The sequence below is a fragment of the Callithrix jacchus genome, chromosome 7, assembly GCF_049354715.1.
Source record: "Callithrix jacchus isolate 240 chromosome 7, calJac240_pri, whole genome shotgun sequence".
In the NCBI taxonomy this organism is placed as follows: domain Eukaryota; kingdom Metazoa; phylum Chordata; class Mammalia; order Primates; family Cebidae; genus Callithrix; species Callithrix jacchus.
In genome coordinates this window covers 7,872,707-7,891,091 of record NC_133508.1, presented here as the reverse complement: position 1 = coordinate 7,891,091, position 18,385 = coordinate 7,872,707, and the positions used below count along the sequence as shown (strand labels likewise).

The 18,385-nt window shown below is 46.3% G+C and overlaps 1 protein-coding gene across 12 annotated transcripts in view; it reads left to right on the top strand.

Moving 5' to 3' along the window:
* FBH1 (F-box DNA helicase 1) overlaps positions 1–18,385 on the top strand; it is a 46,289-nt gene that overhangs the window by 18,028 nt on the left and 9,876 nt on the right. For all 12 annotated transcript variants that reach the window (XM_035306722.3, XM_008999881.5, XM_078329352.1 and 9 more), the window contains 15 exons: positions 234–364; positions 466–601; positions 2,544–2,734; positions 4,196–4,288; positions 4,624–4,715; positions 5,828–5,996; positions 6,642–6,864; positions 7,602–7,689; positions 7,772–7,858; positions 8,516–8,652; positions 11,994–12,093; positions 12,183–12,304; positions 14,364–14,439; positions 15,052–15,249; positions 16,057–16,182. In XM_035306722.3, coding sequence (XP_035162613.1) covers positions 234–364; positions 466–601; positions 2,544–2,734; positions 4,196–4,288; positions 4,624–4,715; positions 5,828–5,996; positions 6,642–6,864; positions 7,602–7,689; positions 7,772–7,858; positions 8,516–8,652; positions 11,994–12,093; positions 12,183–12,304; positions 14,364–14,439; positions 15,052–15,249; positions 16,057–16,182 — 1,969 coding nt within the window. The remainder of the gene's footprint in view (positions 1–233; positions 365–465; positions 602–2,543; positions 2,735–4,195; positions 4,289–4,623; positions 4,716–5,827; positions 5,997–6,641; positions 6,865–7,601; positions 7,690–7,771; positions 7,859–8,515; positions 8,653–11,993; positions 12,094–12,182; positions 12,305–14,363; positions 14,440–15,051; positions 15,250–16,056; positions 16,183–18,385) is intronic.

Sequence of the window (18,385 nt, the reverse complement as noted above, 5' to 3'; positions counted from 1 at the left end):
CTCTGCCTCCTGGGTGCAAGTGATTCTCCTGCCTCAGCCTCCTGAGTAGCTGGGACTACAGGTGTATGCCACCATGTCTGGCTAATTTTTGTATTTGTTTTTTAGTAAAGACAGTTTTGCCATGTTGGCCAGGCTAGTCTCAAACTCCTTACCTCAAGTGATTTGCCCACCTCATTAATCTGCTTCTAATAGGCTCTGTCTTGTGTTATTATGTTTATTTTTTAACTACATAGTTCATTCCTTGGAAGAAGCTGTACCATCGATACCTGATGAATGAAGAGCAAGCTGTCAGCAAAGTGGATGGCATCCTGTCTAACTGTGGCATAGAAAAGGAGTCAGACTTGTGTGTGCTGAACCTCATACGGTGAGCTTCGTCTCTGCTCTAGGGAAGGTGTCTTTGAATTCTTCCCTGTACATCAGTGCTTATGGTCACCCTGCTCATGGCCTCGCCTGAATGTCTTACAGATACGCAGCCACCACTAAGTGCTCCCCGAGCGTGGATCCCGAGAGGGTGCTGTGGAGTCTGAGGGACCACCCCCTCCTCCCCGAGGCCAAGGCATGCATGCGGCAACACCTCCCCGACCTCTATGCCGCTGCCGGGGTATGTCTGGAGGCTGTAGGAGAAGGCAGCATCTTATTTCACTGGAAGAAAGTGTACTGGTGATTTGGTTCAATTGAGGATGGCTCTATGTTTGTTTTTAATGTCTTTATTTAATCTCTAAATGCTTTGAAACATTCATGTAGTCATTGTTCCAATTATAAAAGGCCATAAACTGTGGATTCTTAGATTTAGAGAAAATTAGACGAAAAAAAACGTTTAGTCTAATTTCCCGTTTGGTTGAGGAATCCTCTCTAAAATATTTCTGAGAAGTGGTCATCTGGTCTCTGAACACTTTCATAATAGGATTTCTTTATAAGACAGCCCACCCCATTATTGATAACTTGGCTTATTTGAAAGGGACAGAAAAATCCAGGGTCTTGCTATAAGTCACACAGTGAGGTAATGAGAAGCTGGAAACAGCCCTCAGTCTCCTTGACTCTTAGCCCTGGTGCTCCTCATCCAGTTCAGGGGTTCCCTGATTTCGTCTTCGAAGCTACGTGCTGCCTCTGTCTGTGTTTTTGCTGGCCACAGAAGGCTGGGAACCCAGGCCACTGCATCTCTCTTTCTGTTGAACAAGATGATTGCTGATGGTGGTGGAGTGGGTCTTCTTTCACAGGATGGTTGTAGTGAGAGGGGATGGGACGTTCCTTTCTTGGAATGCATTCGTTAACACAGAGATGCGTAGTAACTTAAGAATGGTACAGGCCTGGTATGGTGGCTCATGCTGTTATCCCAGCACTTTGGGAGGCCAAGGTGGGCAGATCGCCTGAGGTCAGGAGTTCGAGACCAGCCTGGCCAACATGGTGAAACGCTGTCTCTCCCAAAAGGACAAAAATTAGCCAAGCATGATGGCATGTGCCTGTAGTCCTGGCTACTCTGGCGGCTGAGACAGGAACATTACTTGAACCTGTCAGGTGGAGGTTGCAGTGAGCTGAGATTGCACCACTGCACTCCAACCTTTGTGTCAGAGTGAGAGTTTGTCTCAAAAAAAAAAAAAAAGAAATAAAATTAAAATCTCTGTCCACTATTGACTGTTTCTGTGTAAGTGAACATTTATGGAGACTGCTAATTGGAGCATGCTGTCTTCACAAAATAAACTTTCCATAATTTCGTTTTTTTTTTTTTTGAGACGGAGTTTCGCTCTTGTTACCCAGGCTGGAGTGCAATGGCGCGATCTCGGCTCACCACAACCTCCGCCTCCTGGGTTCAGGCAATTCTCCTGCCTCAGCCTCCTGAGTAGCTAGGATTACAGGCACGTGCCACCATGCCCAGCTAATTTTTTGTATTTTTAGTAGAGACGGGGTTTCACCATGTTGACCAGGATGGTCTCGATCTCTTGACCTCGTGATCCACCCGCCTCGGCCTCCCAAAGTGCTGGGGTTACAGGCGTGAGCCACCGCGCCCGGCCCATAATTTCGTATTTATTTAACTTAGCATGAACAGTTACTACTAATAATAACTAGCAAGTTAGTACCGCAATGCTGGAGAGTTGCCAGACTTTTATTTCCCCACAGTCTGCTAGGCCTTCTGGGTCTGCATCTCTCGTGCCTCTTGGGTGGGCGCCCCCTGCTGGCTGTTTTGCTCTGGTCCTGCCAAGCATTTGTGGGTCAGAGAGCCCTGGTGGCCTGGAGAGTAGGGTGGGAAGATGACAGGGAGCTCATGTTTTTAGACTGTCCCTCTATCCAATGTTCTATGTTGGATACTCATCCTGTTACTTAATTAAAAATCTCCAATTTGAAAGTGATGAGAAGAAGGGTCCAGGGTGAAGGGAAGGGCTCCCCTGTTTCCCAGATACCACTTTCTAGCATTTGGATTCAGTCCGGACAGTCTAGCTAGCAGGTGGACCCCTGGCTTGGGTTTCCTGGCTCCTTCCTGCTGTGGTCTGTATTAACCACGGCCTGTGTTTGGGCTGCCCCTCCCTCCCTGTGCACCTGGCTCCCAGGGTGTCAACGTCTGGGCTCTGGTGGCGGCCATGGTGCTCCTCTCCAGCAGCGTGAATGACATCCAGCGGCTGCTCTTCTGCCTCCGGAGACCCAGCTCCACGGTGACCATGCCAGACGTCACCGAGACCCTGTACTGCATAGCCGTGCTTCTCTACGCCATGAGGGAGAAGGGGATTAACATCAGCAATAGGTAATGCCCCGGGAGGAGGGGAGGGATGCTGGGATAACGGGAGAGTCCAGACATGGCAGGAGATCCAGCCCTGCCACTTAGCAATGTTAGCACCCAGCAGACCATGGAGCCCACCCTGCTCCACCTCAGTGTCATCCCCTGCAGGAGGCTGGGGGTGGGAGTTTGATGTGGAAAGGCAAGTGAGAGTGACTTATGAACGTGCAGTGCGGGGCGGCTGCACGATACCACCAAGGCCGGTTTTACCATCACGGATCCTGCAGCCTTAGGGGGAGCCCTTTGCTAAGAGAAGCCCTCCCTATTCACCCGTGGCCTCCCTCTCCTTGGATAACGTTAGGCTCTGCTTCCTACATTTTCCATTTGTGGGATGGAAAAGACTTGTCCACCTTATCCTCCATGTGGAAGAGACAGTCGCGTGTGAGCTGCTGATTCACAGGGGCCCTGATGGTGGCCCTCAGAAGGGTGGGGAGTGCCTGGTGGGTCGTGTGCATTTGACAAACACCAAACACCCATGTGTGTCTGATAGTTGTCCACGAGCCGGCCCACTGTGACAAAGTTAGAGGAGATTTCTAATCTAGTTAGGGCTTCAACACAGGAATTTCAAGGGACACAATTTAGTTCATGGCAGTATGTATGTTGATTTTTGTTGTGTTTCTATATTTCTTCCTGTTTTTTCCTGGGAGATAATAGAATCACGTCAGAAATGTTGGATTATTAAGGTATTTGTTGCATTCAAGAGGTCAAGGCTTGGAGATGGGCTTTTCTCACTCTGGGGATGGGGAGCAGTGCTTTTGACTGGGGGTGAGCTTGGATTCACTCACCTCCTGGCCTCCCACACAGTTGAGGGGAGACTTGGAGAGGCTTTGGAATGGCATGTGCCGGCTGAGTCTGACAATGTCCTGTGCTTCTGCTGATTGAACTTTGTCATCTTTGGTCCTTCTTGGTGACTTGGAGGCTGCTGTTTTCTGGTCCTTGATGGAGTCCCTTTTCTTGGGACCATAAAAGACAGAATGTGTTCATGCTTATAAAGCAATGTCAGGTCATAAGAAGCCACCAAGGCTCAGAAAGAGGATGGTATTTCTATCCGCAGGTGTAGTTAAGTATCATTACTAGGAGCTTTGTTTCCCTTTGCTGTCCACTGGTCCTTACAGCTTTTCTGGTCATTTGTCTCTTAAAGTCAGCTGGTGCTCTCATTCTTTGAGGAGCCTGTCCTGGTCTCTTCCTCCTCTTGGTGATATACATAGAAACTATACCTTTCCCAGGACTGTGCTATCTGAGAATAATTTTGCCAGCCATGGATATATTTAAATCCTTTTCTTTCTTTTTTTTTTTTTTTTTCCATAAAATGATGGTAGGTATTTTCTTTTTAGAAATGGAGAGGAGTTTAAATCCATCTGAGGAAAAATAAAATACAGATTGTGACTTGAATTTGAAACTTTCTAAATCTACTTTTTTTTCTGTTAGGATTCACTACAACATTTTCTATTGCCTATATCTTCAGGAGAATTCCTGCACTCAGGCTACAAAAGTTAAAGAGGAGCCATCTGTCTGGCCGGGGTACGTGCATCTGTCAGTCGGTGTGGGTTTTGTCTTCTGTTCTTGACTCTTCCCCCTACTTAGGGAGGGAGATGTTTTGTTTCACTTTAGCAACGTCATTGAGGCATAATGTGCATTGTGTAAAATTCGCCCATAAGGATGTAATTCAGTGATTTTGAGGAAGTTGCCTGAGCTGTGCGTTAGCATCATAATCTAGCTTTAGAACATGTTTATGCCCTTAAGGGAAAGGTCTTGTTTTTGTTTATCCAGTTTGTCTGTTTGGTTTCTGGACAGTGTATCCCCTGGACTTTTCATGTCTTTCTGTTTTTCTCATTTCTCGTCTGTAATGATTACAGCAAGAAAACCATCCAGCTTACACATGAGCAACAGCTGATTCTGAATCATAAGATGGAACCTCTCCAGGTGGTAAAAATTATGGCCTTTGCAGGTAAGGGAGCTCGCATCAGCTTCACGACGTGGTTGTTTTTTGCCTTTTCTCCCTATGTCCCCTTCCCACTACCCATCAGGGCATCTTTGCTCTGAGCTGTCATCCAACTAATAATTCGGTAACAGATCAAATAGTCAATCTCAAAAGCAATTGGCCAAGGAGTACTTGCTTCCCCAGACCACTCCAGTGAACATCCACAGTAGCATTCCTGTTCAGACGGGTTCACAGCAGTTGTTTGTGGGGTAGATGCCACTGGGATTGAGCCCAGCATTGTGATGTGTGCTCAGGCACTGATTGCTTCTGGAGAGGGAGGTCCTGTTAATCCCCAGCCCAGGTTTCAGTAGCTCCCCAGTTTTGTAGGGTGATGTCTAGAGGGCCTGCCTCAGATTCGATTTTAACCTATATTCATAAATATCTTCGATTATCCTGCCTTAGTCAGCATGCCGATCTACTTACAGCTCCTAAAGTACTTGGTTATTCTTTCATCACAGCCTTTGCTCGTGCTATTTGCTATTTTTTTCTACGTGTAATCCCTTCCTGCTCCTTTTGTGGCTGACACCCTGCTAACAACAACAACAATACATTAACTGTCTGTAGTGTGCATGGCATGGTGCTGATCCTAATGGCATCCCATAAGGTTGCCTAGTTATTTTATAGATGAAGAAATTGAAGCACAGAGAGCCTTGCCCCAGGTTGAATAAGTGTATACGTGGTGGAGGTGGAATTCAAAGCTGGATCTGTCTCTTTCCGGAGACAGGCCATCTCCCCTCCCTAACCCTCCTTTCCTGCCCTGGGGGGTCATTTTTGCCCTCGGAAACCCTACCTCTAAGTGATACCCACTTATTTCTGAGGAGCAAACTGAAGCCCATGAGGTCAAGGGGTCTGTCTGTCCTTTGCCCCTTGTCTGGAGCCTACCTGAGCTGAGATCGCAGCCCACCTTTATCCGGCTTTAAATCTGCCGCTTTTTTTGTGGCACACTTATCAGCACTGAAAAGCTTGTCACTGTCCTCTCAAGACAGAGGTGTGATAAGCCTGAACAAGGCCTGACTGGGGATCCCTGGGCATGTCTTGCCTGGTCAAAGGGTCACCTCCTTTCCTCCTGGCTTCCCCAGGCACTGGGAAGACCTCAACCCTGGTCAAGTATGCAGAGAAGTGGTCTCAGAGCAGGTTTCTGTATGTGACGTTCAACAAGAGCATCGCAAAGCAGGCTGAGCGTGTCTTCCCCAGCAACGTCATCTGCAAAACCTTCCATTCCATGGCCTACGGGCACATAGGGCGGAAGTGAGTACTGCTGTCACTAGTGGCGCTGTTGATGCGGTCTTACTGTATTTCCCATGACAGTCATGTGTGAGCTTACAGCACAGTGACGCTGAGAAAGCGCAGTGCGGTTATCTCCACCTACAGGCAGGACATGCAAATATAGGTTTTTAGCCATTTGTACTTTTCTCATGTAGCAATGTACTGTTTGCATAGAAAGCTGTCTGGCCGAGAGGGGTGTTCTCATGGAACTGAGGCACAGAAAGTCAAAATGACTTGTTTAAAGTTCAGAGTCTCACAAATCCTGATCAGTTTTAGGCTTTCCTTGGAGGGAGTGAGGAAGACTAGGCCGAGGTACACTTGCCCCAGCTGGCCTGGATGTAGAGCTTTCCGAGTGTCCCTCCGGGACCTCCTGGAGCCCGGCTTCGTGGTGGAATAAATAGCAGTGTCTGCCATGAGCTTGTCCTCTCCTGGGTTGGTACCTGTGAGTCTTGAAAGCCGTTTCCAGTCAGACATGGACCATGCAGAACTTTCTTGCTTTAAAATGTTTGATCTCACTGTGTGTGGCACTTGAAGGAACCTCCTTGTGACGTTAGAGAGAGTGGAGGGAATGTTAAATACCACAGAACCAGGAGAGCCACGTGCTGTTCATTTGGGATGGTATTACAGGTACCAGTCGAAGAAAAAGTTGAATCTGTTCAAGTTAACACCCTTTATGGTCAACTCCGTCCTTGCCGAAGGGAAAGGTGGATTCATAAGAGCCAAGCTCGTGTGTAAGACTCTAGAAAACTTCTTTGCCTCGGCTGATGAAGAGCTGACCATTGATCACGTGCCCATCTGGTGTAAGAACAGCCAAGGACAGAGAGTCATGGTTGAGCAGAGTGAAAAACTGGTGAGTGTCTAAAAGTCTAAAGTGTCAGGGATCTGTGGCCGGGGGAAACAGAGAGTGTGGTCCAGTATTATTTCTTTTTTCATTTCTTCACAACTGTTCGTAGGAGGTTGAAGGTGGGAGGGAGAGGCCATAGGCCCATGGTGACGGCTGTGAATTGTTGGGTATTTTCTCCTGTGGAGGACACCTGTGACCATCACACTAAGCCTCGGAATAATCCTCCCACTTAACAGAGAAGGCAGACATGGAACAACCTGCCTCAGTTTATAAACGTTTGTCACTCGGGCTTCTGGACCTCAAATCTGATCTTATCTGAAGACTGGGAATCTCTCTTCTGATTTTCTTGGTTATTGGTTCTATGGAATAGATTTTGATAGTGGGAAAGTCTGTTTCTTATTTTTATCAAGTCTTTTCAATCATTTGCCATTGTTTTTATGAATTAAGAATCAGACATAAATCTAGAAAAACAATTTGGCCTTTTCTGGTTCACCTAACTGTTGTGACCTCTACCCTATCATGGGCGTGGCATCATGGCCCAGCTGCTTCCTGCCTCAGTGCTGGAGACCCTGTTGGCATGAAGAGGCTGTCGAGGAGCCCCAGGAGGTTAGGGAGGTACCTGCAGACCCCTTTCTGTGATGACGCCCTGGCTACATTGCTGTATAGGAATTGAAAGTGTGACTGCAGGGTGCTGCCTTTGCCAGGGTCTTAAACTCTGGGTTACCATATGCCTTACTTCCTAGAATGGTGTCCTTGAAGCAAGCCGCCTCTGGGATAACATGCGAAAGCTGGGGGAGTGCACAGAAGAGGCGTACCAGATGACTCATGATGGTAGGCGGCTGCCGGCTAGCGGGGACTGGCAAGTGGAACCGCTTTTCTTGCGTTACAATTCCTGCCTCTCTCCTATTTTTAGGCTACTTGAAACTCTGGCAGCTGAGCAAGCCTTTGCTGGCCTCTTTTGATGCCATCTTTGTGGATGAGGCCCAGGACTGCACACCAGGTGATACACTGTTCAGGACATCAGTAGTCTCAAATCCGTAGAAACAGCGCCATGATTATGTAAGACGACACCTGCTTGAACTAAGTTGATTATTCTTACTTGTGATAAAAAAGAGGATCTTCTTATTCGCCTTAGGATTTCAAGCTGCCCCTTCCCCTGACCCAAGCAGATTTCTCTGTCACCATAGGTTTTGCTTAGGTTGTTATTAACATGTTGACCAAGTGTAGATCAGCAGATGATAGGGACCCAGACTCATGCTCAGTGGGAAGAGCTTGTCCACTGAGAGGGAGAAGCTTGTATTATATATTTCTCAAGTGGCTAAGAGAGAACAGTGTTACGAGTCTGACTTTGTAGGTCAATTTTGGGTGCTATAATATTAGAGAAGACAATTTGCCTCATTTTAGATTTGCCTGTGTTGTTTCCTTATATTCCAACCATTCATCCAGGGCGAAACATAATCTGCATTCCTAGGACCAGAAACTTTCTTTTGTCCATTGTAAAACGGCTGATTTGATGGAGTGTGCCTGTCCTGCAGGAAAAGGCGACTCTGAGGTCCAGTGTGTCCTGACGTAGCTTCGTGGAAGTGTTTTTGTCCTTTTCTTTTTGCAGCCTGGGGTGGAGACCTCAAAAGTTTCTCACTTTTCCTCTTGGTTACAGCTATCATGAACATAGTTCTGTCTCAGCCATGTGGGAAAATCTTTGTAGGGGACCCGCACCAGCAGATCTATACCTTCCGGGGTGCGGTCAACGCCCTGTTCACAGTGCCCCACACCCACGTCTTCTATCTCACGCAGGTAAGCGCGCTCTCTGCCTCGGAGGCCCTGGCCCCAAGTGGGCAGGCATTGCATCTCCCTCCCAGTGTCTTATGTGCTAGGCCCTGTGCAAGGTGGTATGCCAGGCTCACCAGATCTAGCAACTCCTTGCTTCTAAGCCGTGGTTCTCAAAGTGTGGTTCTCAGGGGTCCGCCAAGTCAGACTGTTTGCATAAGAGGTGTTTGCATAGCTATCGTCTGAGGAAGAGCTGTTGGGCTGAACTGTGAACCAATGTCTCCTGCCGCCTTGTATGTTGTACTGAGAACAGTTGTTAGACCAGTGCTGGTTGTTCAGACTTGCGTATTTGGCAGTTTTTCAAAGACAAGTGAAATAGGCTGCGACTTCAGGGAAAATAACTGACAGTGTTGTCAAAGATGACATCTTTGTTTTCAAGTGAAATTAAAATTTTGGCAAACTCCCATAATGAACGCAATAACTCACAGTGTCCTTGATTATGCATTCCTTCCTTTCCAATCACATGTCTGTGTGAGGCTGAATTTTCTTCCTGGGTGTCAGCCAGGATACTGTATCACAGCAGACCACGCAGATGTGAACACAGGAAGCCGACTGTCTTCTGTGATGCCAGGCATTGAAGAGATTTGCAAAAATGTAACATGGTGCCATTCTTCCTGCTGAATTTTTGTTCTGGGAAATATAGTTACATTTCAAAAAATGTGTTCCATATGTTGTCATATAAGAGGTTTTTAGTTGGGCATGGTGGCTCCTGCCTGTAATCCAAGCACTTTGGGAGACTGAGGTGAGCAGATCACTTGAAGTCAGGAGTTCAAGACCAGCCTGGCCAACATGGCAGAACCCTGTCTTTACTAAAAATACAAAAATTAGCCAGGTGTGGTGGCTCACACCTGTAGTCTCAGCTACTCAGCAGGCTGAGGCAGGAAAATCACTTAAACCTGGGAGGTGGAGATTGTGGTGAGCCTAGATCACGCCACTGTACTCCAGCCTGGGCAACAGAGTGAGACTCTGTCTTAAAAAAAAAAACACAAAACATTTTTAATAGTTTTTAAAAAAAATGAAGTAAAGTTTCTAAAATGGTAAAGAGATAGATGGATAAAGCTCATGTAAATAAAAGCTCTTTGGAGGTTTTTTAAGTGTGATTTTTAAGCGTGACGCATCCTGAGACCAGAAGTTTGAGAACCACTGCTTTTAAGAAACTCATTTCTAATTAGAAGAGAGGTGTGACTTGGATGAAAGTATAAACTGCCATGTTTTGCGATGTTACTGAAAGTCATGTAGTTGCCTCTGATTCTTCCGTTGAGCTCCTGCCTGCTGTGGTGATTAGGGTGGCATCAGTGCAGAGCTGTTTTCTTCTTGTAACAGACAATATTTTTTTTTTTTTGATACGGAGTTTCGCTCTTGTTACCCAGGCTGGAGTGTAATGGCGTGATCTTGGCTCACCGCAACCTCCGCCCCCTGGGTTCAGGCAATTCTCCTGCCTCAGCCTCCTGAGTAGCTGGGATTACAGGCACGCGCCACCATGCCTAGCTAATTTTTGTATTTTTAGTAGAGATGGGGTTTCACCATGTTGACCAGGATGGTCTGGATCTCTTGACCTCTTGATCCACCCGCCTCGGCCTCCCAAAGTGCTGGGATTACAGGCGTGAGCCACCGCGCCCGGCCACAACAGATAATATTTTTTAGAACAGTTTCAGATTTACAGAAGAGAGTTCCCGTACATCCTATACTCAGTTTCCTGTTACTAACATCTTATCATCTTATATTAATGTGGAACACTTGTCACAATAATGAACCAACATTGATACACTATTATAGACTGAAGTCCATGGTTCATTTGCATTTCCTTAGTTCTGAAATAATGTCTTTTGCTACTTTTGGCTCTCTTGGCTGTGACAGTTTCTCAGGCTTTCCCTATTTCTGATGACCTTGACAGTTTTAAGAAGTGCCAGTCAGACATTGGTAAAATCCCCCGTGCTGGAATTTGTCTAAAGTTTTTTCTCATGGTTAGGCTAGAGTTCTGGGTTCTGGGAGGAAGACCACAGAGGTAAAGAGCCATTTTCATCCATGCTGTCACCATGGCTCATGACTTGATGTTGACCTTGATCAGCTTGTTGGCTGATGTAGTGTTTGTCAGGTTTCTCCACTGAAAGTTCCTCTTTTTTTCCATCCTTTCCATACTGGATGCTTTGGAAGGAAGTCCCTATGTGCCTTCCATACTCAAGGAGTAAATGTTGCAGAATCTTCATAAATTATTTGGAATTCTTCTGCAAAGGAGATTTGTTTCTTCTCTCCCATCTCTTTAAATATTCCATCGTTTATCTATCTTAACATGAACTCATGGGTATTTATTTTATAGTTTCACTGATGGTTCACTCACAGTAGTTTTATAGCAACAAAGTAGTGTTTGTTGAAGGTCTAGTTTTCATTTGACTGTTACTGGTATTCACCAAAGCACCTGAACTTGTGTGTGCATGGAACCAGGCCATATGCACTCCGAGTGTGGGGAAGAATGATATCTTACCAGCCTGAGGGGTGAAGAAAGTAAGGTCTTGGGCTGAGTTTTGAAGGTTAAGAAGTGATTTTGATGGATGAAAAAGACTTACAGGCAGACAGAAAAAGCATGAACCGAGGCAGGACAGCACAGGGAATGCATAGGTGGTTGTGCTACTGCCATGGCTGGTTGGTACAGGGCAGTGGTTTTTTTTTTTTATTTTTATTTTTTGAGACAGAGTCTCACTCTGTCACCCAGGCTGGAGTGCAGTGGCACGATCTTGGCTCACTGCAACCTCCAACACCCGGGTTCAAGCAATTCTCCTGCCTCAGCCTCCCAAGTAGCTGGAATTACAGGCACGTGCCACTGTGCCCAGCTAATTTTTTTGTAATTTTTAGTAGAGATGGGGTTTCAGCGTCTTGGCCAGGCTGGTCTTGAAATCTTGACCTCGTGATCCACCTGCATCAGCCTCCCAAAGTGCTGGGATTACAGGCCTGAGCCACCATGCCCAACCAGGGCAGTGGTTTCAAAGTTAGTGTTGAGTGGGATCTCAAAGGCAGGGGGAGAAGCCCTCCTTACCCTGTCTTAATCTTTTGTATGATTTAGACTTCACTAGATTTGATTTGGAGAAAAGGGTAGATTCACTTAAAAGAAAAGTTTACTATTGGTATTGGGAATAATGGAATTGTCAGGTTGTGAAGGACTTTGAAAGTGAGCCTGTGAAGTTCTGTTTCTGGGCCGGGGTGTTGGGAATAACTCATTGGTCTGGCCAGGCTAGGCTGTGGTGGCAGCAGTGGAAATGCACAGACACACTGCAGGACAGACTACTGACTCCCTTTGTCTTGTTGTTTTCCAGAGTTTTCGGTTTGGTGTGGAAATAGCTTATGTGGGAGCTACTATCTTGGATGTTTGCAAGAGAGTCAGGAAAAAGACCTTGGTTGGAGGAAACCATCAGAGTAAGGCCTTTAGTTACTCTTCTCTTTGTGTTACAAAAGTTTCCCTCTTTATTTCCATTTTCCATTGAGTTTGTGCTCTCTCCCTAAAGGTGGCATTAGAGGTGATGTAAAGGGGCAAGTGGCCTTGTTGTCCCGGACCAATGCCAACGTGTTTGATGAGGCCGTACGGGTGACGGAAGGGGAAGTCCCTTCGAGGATACATTTGATTGGGGTAAGAGTACATTTCTGTTGACCACTTCATGCACGGAAAGGCTTAGACGAACATACCCAATGAAAACGTTCACCTTCTTTGGGATTATCATGCAAGAGAGCATTTGGGGTTTTGACTCTTTTCACTGGGCTACACTGTGACTGGTCTCTAACCCTGGCCATTCTGATTATGCCAGTGAAACATTCCTGGAAAGGCAGACCCTAGAAGGGCTGGGGACCTTGCTTTCCACTCTTCAAACAATGAATGCCCTTCTCCCCTTGACAATGCCAGTGAGACCCTGGGCTACTGGAAGCTTTTCTGGTTGTGTGTTGTCATTAGTGTGAGAGCAGCTGAGCTGACAACATGCGGAGTACACACCTCGGCTCTAGTTCTGACTGGTCACTAACCGTGTGTGGCTTGGGGCAAGTCACAACTTCTGTGTGCCTCATTCTCTCCATCTCTGAGATAAAATAATGCCTTGCCTTACCTGTTTCACAGGGAGTCAGGAGGATTTAGTGGCATGTTTGCAGCATTTTCAACCCTGAAGCAAAGTTATATGACCAAAAAATACTCACTCATTCATTTATGGGAAAAGATTTTCAAGAGCCTACTATGCATTAGGCACTCAATAAATACAGCAGTGAATCATAATCAAAAGGTGTTTTAAGTTTGTTATTTATAAAGACTATATGACGATGGTATAGGAATTTTGGAACCTAAAAGAGAGCACATGATCACAGTATTTTGTATAATAATTCTCATTTTTGCCGTTTTTGTCTTTGTCCTTATAGATGTGTATTTGTGTAATTGCATTATAGGGTCTGTAAAAATGGATGCTGGTTTTTACTCAACACATAGGCATACTTTCTTTCATTGCTACTGTAATGACCTTATAATATTTGGTCGAGTAGATATAACATAATTTAGCCATAGTCACTGTTATAAGAGAGTAGTATTTTTGGAATATCATCCACAGTGGCATGATATAAAGTAAGTGGTTCTCTTCACTTCTCTTAAATCCACTTGTTACCTGTACCATGTATCATTACATGTGATCACACATCTCGTTGTGGGTTATAATGTCAACTGTGTTATTTTGCCCGCTGTTTTATGTAAGTGTTTTACGTGTCCCTCCCTAAAAGATGACAAGCCCTTGGAGTGTGGGTCCTGGTTGTGTCTGTCTTCTGTGCAGGCCTGGTGCTGTATGAGTGCTGGAGCCCAGCCAGTGCTCAGCAGATGCTCTTGGTAGATCTGGGCTAAACAGGGCACAGTCAGGCTGTCTCCTCCAGGAGCTGACCAGTTAAAATGTAGAATAATCTGGACCTAGAGACATTCTGTAGTTTTTTTTTTTTTTTTTTTTTTGAGACAGAGTCTCACTCTGTCACCCAGGCTGGAGTGCAATGGCGCAGTCTTGGCTCACTGCAACCTCCGCCTCCCAGTTCAAGAGATTCTCATGCCTCAGCCTTCCAACTAGCTGGGACTATAGGCATTTGCCACCACACCTGGCTAATTTTTGTATTTTTGGTTGAGACAAGGTTTCACCATGTTGGCTAGGCTGGTCTCAAACTCCTGTCCTCAAGTGATCCACCTGCCTCAGCCTTCCAAAGTGCTGGGATTACAGGTGTGAGCCACTGCGGTAGCCTGACGTTCTTTTCTCATAAGAAGCAGTGGTAAGTATGTATGCCCAGCACTTTGTATTGAAGTGCCATTTGGATTCTTTGCAATCATCTCATGTTCCTGGAAGGTACTTAAATTGGCCTTTTATTGATGAGAAAGCAGTGTGCAGCTATAGGTCTTGCCTGTTTTGAAAGCATAGGAAGAGTTTGAGGTAGCAGCCATAGCTGAGAATGTGGTTGCTATGAGTGCCAAGGCCCCATGGCAGCCTTATGCTTACTGCTTAATGAAGTTTCCTGCTTGCCGCCTGTGTTTTGGGTGGAACTCAAGATTCATTTCCAAGAAATCATCTCATTTCAAAATCCCATCCCTGCATTTGCTTTATTTTGTTTTGTTAAATCAACAACAAACAAAACAAAACAAAAAACAACAAAAAACCAAAAATCCCACCAAAAAACTTTTTCAGGGGATTAAATCATTTGGATTGGACAGAATCATTGATATTTGGATCCTTCTTCAGCCAGAGGAAGAACGGAGGAAACGTGAGTACCCGCCTGGCCTTGGTGTGTTAGAAGGAAGCACCCAAGTGACAGGGAAGAGAAAGAAGCAGGCCTGGTCTGAGTCAGGGCCTCGTTTCCCTCCAGAGATGGGCGAGCTAGTGTTGCTCTTTTCCCATGAGGAGTGAGGTACCTCAGGCCTCCTGTTTTCATAGGTGCTGACAGATTTTTCCAGATGCTTCTCACAGGAGCCTCAGTCTCTTTTCCGACGCTGGTCCTGTAGACTGTCTTCCCCTGCATCTCTCTGTCTGCCTGGGCAACTTGATACGTTCACCTCCACTTGGGCCCCAAGTGATAACGCTGAGCATTTCTATAGCGCTTTGCTTTTCCTGTTGGCTGCGCTATTGCAAATCCCTGTGAAGTAGGTGAGGATCTTGAGCCTAGGGTTTCGCTCCTCAGTCGGAGACGGAGAGGCTACCACACTGCACCGACTTGCCCAGGGACACACAGCGAGTTAGTGATGCAGTCAGGCCTGGAACCTGTGTCTCCCCGCTTTCAGACCGTCGCTCTCCTGCGGCGGGTTAGGAACTTGCAGTACCTGTCACCATCTGTGAGTGTAGCTTGTGTCACATTAACTTGTGCGTGTATTCTCCCTAGAAAACCTCGTCATTAAAGACAGATTTATCAGAAGATGGGTGCACAAAGAAGGCTTTAGTGGCTTCAAGAGGTATGTGACCGCTGCCGAGGACAAGGAGCTTGAAGCCAAGATCGCAGTAGTTGAAAAGTATAACATCAGGATTCCAGAGCTGGTGCAAAGGATAGAAAAATGCCATATAGAAGATTTGGACTTTGCAGGTAAGGGAAGCAGTTGGTTTTTACCTTTCCCCAAGAGGAGGAACAGATGGTTTTCTATTGTTTCTTTTTTTTTTTTAGGCAGAGTCTTGCTCTGCTGCCCAGGCCGGAGTGTAGTGGCGTGGTTTTGGCTCACTGCAATCTCTGCCTCCCAGGTTCAAGCAGTTCTCCTCCCTCAGCCTCCCAAGTAGCTGGGCCTACAGGCACATGCCACCATACCCAACTAGTTTTTGTATTTTTAGTAGAGATTGAGTCTCGCCATGTTGGCCAGGCTGGTCTTGAACTCCCGACCTCAGGTAATCTGCCCATGTTGGTCTCCCATAGTGCTGGGATTACCGGTGTGAGCCACTGCACCTGGCCTCTTCTGCTGTTTTTACCCTGTGTGAGATATCTATGAGCAAGAATGGCTTTATTGCTTAAGGGAAACGGAGCAGGGCTCTGGTTCTTCTTCAGGGGCTAGTCCCAGCTCTGTCACGTGTAATGTCGGGCAAGCCATGCAGCCCTCTTGAGGGTTCTGTCCCTTTATGTGTTAGATACAGAGGGCGAGTAGAGCTGCTCTGGCCTTTGGGATGTGGTTCTAAAAGGTACTAACTCTCCTGCAACGAATTTTCGACTTTTCCCCTTATCTTTTTCTTCTTTCTGTTCCCGACAGTTGTTTCCTCTTTCCCTCTTTTCCCACAGAACTGCACATAGGCAAGAAACGTTAAGAGTTCAGAGTCAAGTGGGAAGCATATAAAGCATATACGTTTTTGTCACCTCGCTTCTTTCCCTTTGAAGCCCCGTCTAACACGTGCTGTGTTTTTATCCTAGAGTACATTCTGGGCACTGTGCACAAAGCCAAAGGCCTGGAGTTTGACACTGTGCATGTTTTGGATGATTTTGTGAAAGTGCCTTGTGCCCGGCATAACCTGGCCCAGCTTCCCCACTTCAGAGTTGGTAAGGATACGGGCCGGGAGGTACCAAGTGCTGTCAGAGTGAGTAGGGACTAGAATGCTTCCTTTTCACTGCTGGGGTGTTTGCTGGATGGTGTGGCCTGCTGGTAGGGCACTTCTGGAAAAAAAAAAAACACAAAACACCTCCTAGTCCTAAACTTTGGATTCTTATACTGTGTTTTTTTTAAATAAAACAAAACTTCCCCAAGGTGCACCCCTCTGGGGGCTATGTGTGGGATGGTGATGGTTACGGCGGCCCTGTAAACGGCAGCCCTCTGAGCCCTGCACTGCTCTCAGCTCCGGTTTTCACCATCAGATTTTGAGTCTCCAGCCTCATGAAAGCTTTAAAACATAGTTGACCTGCTTACCATGGCAATTTTTTCCCTTTAATTAATTCCTTTTCTTTCTTTTTCTTTTCTTTTTTTTTTTTTTTGAGATGGAGTCTTACTCTGTCTCTCAGGCTGGAGTGCAGTGGTGCAATCTTGGCTCACTGCAGACTCTGCCTCCTGGGTTCAAGTGATTCTTCCTGCCTCGGCCTCCCAGGTAACTGGCACTACAGGCATGCGTCACCACGCCTGGCTCATTTGTGTATTTTTAGGAGTGACGGGGTTTTACCACGTTGGCCAGGATGGTCTCAATATTCTGACTTCATGATCCACCCACCTCGGCCTCCCAAAGTGCTGGGATTACAGATATGAGCCACTGCACCCAGGCATTCCTCTTCTTTTTATTAAAGAGATAAGAAAATCACAAAAGGAGATAGTAAGCATTCTTTATCATTTGGTTTTTTTTTTTTTTTTTTTGGTACAGATGGGGGTCTCACTATGTTGCTTAGGCTGATCTCAAACTCCTGGGCTCAAGCCCTCCTCCTACCTCAGCCTCCCAAAGTGTTGGGATTGTACGCGTGAGCCACCACAGCCATTTGTGTGCTTCGTTGTTGTTGTTGTTGTTGTTATTATTATTTTTGAGATGGAGTCTCACTCTGTCACCCAGGCTGGAGTGCAGTGGTGTGATCTCAGCTCACTGCAACCTCTGCCTCCCAAGTTCAAGCAATTCTCTCACCTCAGCCTCCTGAGTAGCTGGGACTACAGGTGTGTGCCACCACCCTCAGCTAATTTTTGTATTTTTAGTAGAGACAGGGTTTCGCCATGTTGGCCAGGCTGGTCTCAAACTCCTGACCTCAGGTCTTCCACCCGCCTTGGCCTCCCAAAGTGTTGGGATTACAGGCATGAGCCATACCACGCCTGGCCTTGTCTGCTTTGTAATAAATTTGTACTCAAGGCTGGTTGTTGAACTCAGCATCAGTGCTATTGCTTTGGTTTCAAATCTTTGAATAAAATGGTTTGAAATTTCCCTACAAACAAAGCTGTCTGTTAACTGTGGATTGGAAATTTGGGGCCTAGCACACGTTGGCCTGCTGAAAATGGAAACCACAGCGTTCCTGATGCTGGCGAACATAGAAGATGGATTGGAGTGGAGAGAGGGAGGGAAGCGGAGACGTTTACTCTAGTGCCACCGTTTCACCCTTTGGGGTTACATGTTTACAGACTTAATTTTTGGGGTGACGTGTAATTTACATGCTACACAACCCACCCATTCAAAGTGTGCAGTTCAGCGGCTTTTTGCACGTCCTTGGGTCTGCTGGTCTTTGTTGAGTTCCTGCTATTGTGTGGTGAATTGAGATGTGAGATGAGAGATGTGAGGTGTGGGTGGGCAGCACAGACATACAGTACACAGCACACCTGTGTGTCTTCCTTGTTGTCCTGTGACAGTGTCAGGCGTTTTCAGACGGGACTCTGGCAATCCAGAGACGGTGTAAAGAAATAGAGACGAGCTCCCAGGCTCTTGATTAGCCATGGCCTTGTTTGTAGGAGTGACCTAACCTCTCTAAGCCTTGGTTTCCCTGTCTGTCTCACAGGCTTGTTGTGAGAACAGGCATAATGACTGTAAACAGACATCTGGCACATCGTGGGTGTCAAATAACCAATTCACATATTCTCAGGATTTACGTTGCAGGACTAAATAAAACCCAGTATTTTGTGCCACTAGTCTGCTGGGGTTTGGTTTGTTTTTGGAACTGGCATTTGTAGGAAAATTTTGTATTTACAGTCAACAAATCTTGAGTGGTTTTCTGGGGGGAATGGGTAGGGTTTAGTAAACATTTATATGAGACATAAGGTTTTGTAAGACAGGCTTTTTAGTTGATT